Genomic DNA, 6,000 nt, shown 5'->3' with positions numbered 1-6,000 from the left:
AATCCTCTGCCACCTGATTTTCGGGGCAGATATAGTCTATCAGTATCACCACGTGGATGTAAACTGTAGTGCATTGTCATTAGTTTCCTGGTTTTTCGGTCCAAAAGGTCCAAATCAGCTTGTGTCCAGTTAACTATACCAGCTGTGTATCTTATAACTGGTATTGCCCAGGTATTTATGGCCTTGATTGTATTTCCACCATTCAATTTAGATTTCAAAATTTTCCTAACTCTGTTGGTGTACTCTCGCCTGACAATAGTTTTGTTGTATATTGTGTGTTGTGAGTGAGGGAAAGACGCAGGAGCCATGGAATCAGAGAGTAGATGTTTATTAGTAGGTTGCAAGCGATTCAGAATGTGTTACAACTGTCACAGTATTTATACTCTCAGGTACCAACTGTCATTTAACTGTCATTACAACCACCAATCACAGGCTGTGCTTCGCCCGACCAATTAGAACGCAGCACAGGCTGTTGCTGGGCTATAACAAGTTTTTACTTCTCCATGCTTGATATTATCCAACTGCAGAATGCCTAAGTATTTGTAGGCTTCATTTTCGTTGCATTTAATTAGTTGGCCATTGGGCATTTCAATTCCCTCACTCCTAGGCCCCTGCGTGGGGCCCGACTAGTAACTAATGCCAAATCTGGCGAAACAACTGGCCGCTGTGATACAATTGTATGATAATAATAATAATAATAATAATAATAATAATAATAATAATAATAATAATAATGGCACAAACAAACAGTGGTCATTCCAGTGGTAATTGGTACACTGGGTGCTATTCCAAAAGCATTGGAATTACATTTAAAACAGTTAAAAATTGACAAAATCACCATCAGTCAAATGCAAAAAGCTGCACTGCTTGGATCTGCATGCATATTACGAAAATACGTTACGACGTCCTAGGCCCCTGGGTGGGACCCGACTAGTAACCAATGCCAAATCCGGCGAAACAACTGGCCACTGTGATACAATTGTATAATAATTATTATTATTGCGGCACAATTCAGTAGCACAAATGATCCATTGGAATTTGTGCAAAAATTATAATATTAAAACAGCAACAAACTGGTGGGAACATCAGCCTGATAAAGTCACCGAAAATCAGATGGTCAAGATCTTGTGGGATTTCCTTATACAAACGGACAAAATACTAGCGCATAATACACCAGACATCACTCTGGTTGAGAAAAATAAGGTCACAATCATAGACATCGCAATACCAGGTGATAGCAGGGTCGCCGAGAAGGAACATGAAAAAATCGCAAAATACCAGGACTTAAAAATCGAAATTCAGTGACTATGGCACAAACCAGCAGTGGTAATTCCAGTGGTAATTGGCACATTGGGTGCTATTCCAAAAGCACTGGAATTACATTTAAAACAGTTAAAAATTGACAAAATCACCATCAGTCAAATGCAAAAAGCCGCACTGCTTGGATCTGCACGCATATTACGAAAATACGTTACGACGTCCTAGGCCCCTGGGTGGGGCCCGACTAGTAACCAATGCCAAATCCGGCGAAACAACTGGCCGCTGTGATACAATTGTATAATAATAATAATAATAATAACAACAACAACAACAACAACAACAGCAACAACAATAAAAATGTCAGCAGCAAAAAAAAGTTTTCAGGCTCAGGTTATACTTGTCATACAGTCATCATCTTAAATGGCAAGAAAAGACACCACTGTTTTCGACAATATTAGACAGTTCCCAGTGGTTACAATAAAGGTCTTCAAGGCCACTTGCGGCCATCTTAAGTTTGCACCCCAATCTATATGTAACATGGTTCTGTAATTTAAAATATATATAACCTTTCTGTAAAGATAGTAGTGTGACTGATTTGTAAATAATGGCTATTGTGTCAAGTTTGATTTTATTTTTGTAGCCCAAATACACACATTCTACTGTAATAAAAATGAATGGTAAGAACATTTGTTGTGATGTTGTGCCCTTTAAGTATAAGCAATACTTAGCCTTATTTTTATAAAAATATTTAGGGCATGCTGCTCAGAATATTCAGCATTCTTTTGGCTTAATGCAAAACTTTATCCACTCGTATCATCTTCTGATATTCCTAAAAGCTTGTCATCTCTGCAGATAGCATGAAAGCTCTGTGCACTGAATGCAAGTTATTTTACCTTATGGAAAGATGAGAAACTTGTGAAGGGTCTCTATTCCATATATTGATATACCATACTTTTATTACATCATTTTAGGAGATGATCATAGCTGGATTACAGCCAGAAACAACCTATTCCCTTACTGTGACAGCCTATACAACCAAAGGAGACGGAGCACGGAGCAAACCTAGATTAGTATCTACTACTGGTGCAGGTATTATTTGATGATCCTTTCCATTATGAAGCCTTAAAATGAATGTTGACTGCTTTGATCATTTCTGATAACCAGGTGCTAAAATGTCCTTAGCTGATTATGTGCACTAAAGCATTATTGATTTTCATTTTGATTTTTCCATGCCTGAATTCTTCTAGAGTTTCGATGCATGCAGGACTTTGGATACACCCAAGCAAGTTGAGGAAAATACAAAACCTGACACATAGTTACATAGTTACAGTGCATGAAAGTATAACTGGGAGATTGCTAAAATGAAATATAGAATCTGGGAAAAGTATTGGGAACAAATAAATAAAAACCAGAAGAGTAGAGACATAAAGATACTGTTATGTGATTTCCAAGTTGACATTATTAATCATTAAAGTCAGGAACATATGGGAGAGTTATTTTACTTCACCCAATCCTTAAAAAACTTAAAGTATATCTATAAAATGGAAAGGAAAATATATCTGTAAAGTGCAGGGAAATCCATAAAGAAACTATAGAACTACAGCTAAGACTGAAAATAAAGGGGGCAGCAGGCAAATGGAGAATTGGACTCATGAACATTTGGATCTAGGACAGCATGTATTAATTAAGCCTAATTAATGTTTTGATACTGTTTGTTCTTTCAAACAACGTAACTGTTAGTTTTAGGTTTACAATGCTGTTCCCCCCCCCCCACACACATATACACACTTTTCTTGGTATACAGACTATCCTTTCATTCTCAATCTGCTGTCTATTCATCATTATTATTTACCTTTCTTCTGCATTTTGTCTGCACATAGATCTCATGGCCAATTAATTATCAAAGGACATCTAGTGGAAAAATCTTTAGTTTTATATTAATTTTGTATATTAGAAAAGAACAATTATTCTTCTATGAAAAGCATTTCTACATTTCTAAGTATATATATAAAGTAGTTCTTTCATTTGGCTTCCTTTTCAGGGCTGCAAGAATAAATTGCTTAGCAAGATTTTGACTTTGTTTTCATTTATCTGATAGCTGTACTTTGAAGTTTTATGTCTGAAATTAAATATAAAAATTGTTAAAATGAGTGTGTGTGTTAGCATTTTAGTTCCTAATTTTTATTTAATGATGGAATTTTATGCTTTTATACTGACATTGTTTCACTTGTTTCAGCAAAGTAAGCTTTTAGTTCATTATCAGAACATTTTTAGTGAAATTTTACATTTTATTAGGCCGATTGTTTCTTTTTGTCTTACCACTCAGCTCCTATTTTGGATGAAATCTTCCTCCTTTTAAACAAACCTTTTCTATAATTGTCTTGTATTTCTGCTTTTAGTTTGATTTTCCTGCAGACAGTAGGTCTTTTCAAACACATGTTTTTAAGATAATGAGCACTGATTTATATATCTTTTATGTACAGGTTTTTATTCTTCCCAATATATAAATGTATCCTCTGGAATACAGATAGACCTCTACTAATGATCACAATTGAGTGCAAAATTTATTCTGTTAAGTGAAATATTTGTTGAGTTTGCCCCATTTTTCGACCTTTCTTGCCATAGTGAATCACTACAGTTGATAAGTTGGTAACCCGGTTGTTAAGTGAATCTGGCTCTCCCATTCACTTTCCTTGTTAGAAGATCACAAAAGATGATCACGTGACTTAGGGCACAGCAACAGTCATAAATATGAACCAGCTCCCAAGCATCTGAATTTTGATCACATGATCATGGGGATGTTACAAACGTCATAACTATGAAAAATGGTCATAATTCACATTTTTCAGTGCTGTTGTAACTTTGAACAGTCACTAAATGAACTATTGTAAGATGAGGACTACCTGTATATTCTGCTTGTTTGCACTGATCATATTAAAGTAAAGTCCATAAGCCTAATATACAAAGATACACAATTACTGTATGTATTGCTTGGTTTCAGGTCAATGGAGATCGTTGTCTACCTGTTTTCTATATATTTAGGAACTAGATCATGGATGTCAAACTTGCCACATCATGTTGCCATCATGTGATATTTCATGAAGTTTTTCCCATTCACGGAGTTGGGGTGGGCATGATGCAACTGGCTCATGGGCCGCCAGTTTGACACCCCTGAACTAGAAGAAATGAAATAAAGAAAGATAATACAGTCCTTAACATGTTGCAAGGTCTGAATTAATATTTGAGGATAAGGGTAGAATAGAGAAATAGTATGTTTGTTGCATAAGTAATTTTTAAAGAGATCTAATAAGAAATTTTAGAAAAAAATTATTACAGATACATTCTGTGCTAAAATAATGTTATGTTTTAGTTCCAGGAAAACCTCGGCTTGTAATTAGCCACACACAAATGGGTACGGCTCTAATTCAGTGGCACCCACCTGTCGATACATATGGCCCCCTACAAGGGTACCGCCTGAGGTTTGGCCGCAAAGACATGGATGCATTTATGACACGGGATTTTACTGATAAAGATGACCACTACACGGCTACTGATATTCATAAAGGGACTTCTTACATCTTCAGGCTTTCAGCTAGAAATAAAGTGGGCTTTGGGGAAGAAATGGTAAAAGAAATTTTGATTCCAGAAGATCTACCAAGTGGATTTCCTCAAAACCTACATTCAGAAAGTGCCACCTCAACATCTGTCCAACTAACTTGGCAACCACCCATTTTATCTGAGAGAAATGGTATAATCACCAAATACACTCTACAGTACAGAGATATCAATGTGGTCAATCAACAAACAGAGATCCCTGTTGCTCCTGTTGATACTATAATGACACTTTCAGGCTTAAAACCAGATACCACATATGATGTAAAAATACGTGCACATACAAGCAAAGGGCCCGGTCCATATAGTCCCAGTATCCAGTTTAGGACATTACCTGTGGATCAAGGTAGGATTTGTCTGCTTATGGCTTGTCTTGTAAAAGGATCTCAGTCTTTGGATATCGATATTTTAAATATAGCTTCAATTTTTCAAAACCATCTTATAAGTAGATTCATCTGATGCGAAGGTAAAGTATGCAAATCTTCATGTGTTTGAATTCACTAGAATTCAGTTATTCCATATCAGACAAGTCTGGCTCACTTCTCCATAATAATTGCAGGTAAGGAAAATATAATTATTTTGAGATATCATTTGTAAGAATGGAATGTGGTTTCTAAAAACAGGTAGGAATATAATGAAATATGTTGACTGGTGAAAAGGGGATGGGATCCAAAATCAAAATGTACTTTAAATATATTACCCTTCCTTTTCCAGCAGTGTTTGCAAAAAATTTTCATGTCAAAGCAGTAATGAAAACATCAGTCCTTCTTTCTTGGGATATACCAGAGAATTACAATTCTGCTCTGCCTTTCAAAGTAAGTGGTTGTTAATCTAAAAGACTTGAAGGGTTATAGGACTTATAGTGGAGAAATGTCTTAATTAAATTATTTACAGACCCACTCTACTAATAACAAATATTTAGTAGCATTAAATCCTTTCCATATCAATCTTGAAGAACTGCTGCCATGATCTTCTGATGTTGTTCAAAATCTGAATTTCTTCAAGGTTGATAGTTGATTGATCCTGGTTGACAGTTGATGTTAATTAATTCTGCATTTATGTATCAGCATTAGTGATGTTGAACTAATCTGCTGTTTAGAGTATTATAAAAAAACTGATTGTTTCATT

At 35.6% G+C, this 6,000-nt stretch overlaps 1 protein-coding gene across 18 annotated transcripts in view; it reads left to right on the top strand.

Moving 5' to 3' along the window:
• PTPRD (protein tyrosine phosphatase receptor type D) overlaps nt 1–6,000 on the top strand; it is a 1,257,980-nt gene that overhangs the window by 1,134,696 nt on the left and 117,284 nt on the right. For 8 of the 18 annotated variants that reach the window (XM_087716064.1, XM_087716066.1, XM_087716060.1 and 5 more), the window contains 3 exons: nt 2,232–2,349; nt 4,631–5,218; nt 5,587–5,687. In XM_087716064.1, coding sequence (XP_087572190.1) covers nt 2,232–2,349; nt 4,631–5,218; nt 5,587–5,687 — 807 coding nt within the window. The remainder of the gene's footprint in view (nt 1–2,231; nt 2,350–4,630; nt 5,219–5,586; nt 5,688–6,000) is intronic. The other 10 variants (XM_087716068.1, XM_087716065.1, XM_087716067.1 and 7 more) reach the window with 3 other exon arrangements.

Source organism: Thamnophis sirtalis, unplaced genomic scaffold, assembly GCF_051295495.1.
Source record: "Thamnophis sirtalis isolate CommonGarterSnake01/CBP01778 unplaced genomic scaffold, rThaSir2_p1.2 scaffold_5, whole genome shotgun sequence".
Classification (NCBI taxonomy): Eukaryota; Metazoa; Chordata; class Lepidosauria; order Squamata; family Natricidae; genus Thamnophis; species Thamnophis sirtalis.
This window is presented reverse-complemented; position numbering and strand designations above follow the sequence as displayed.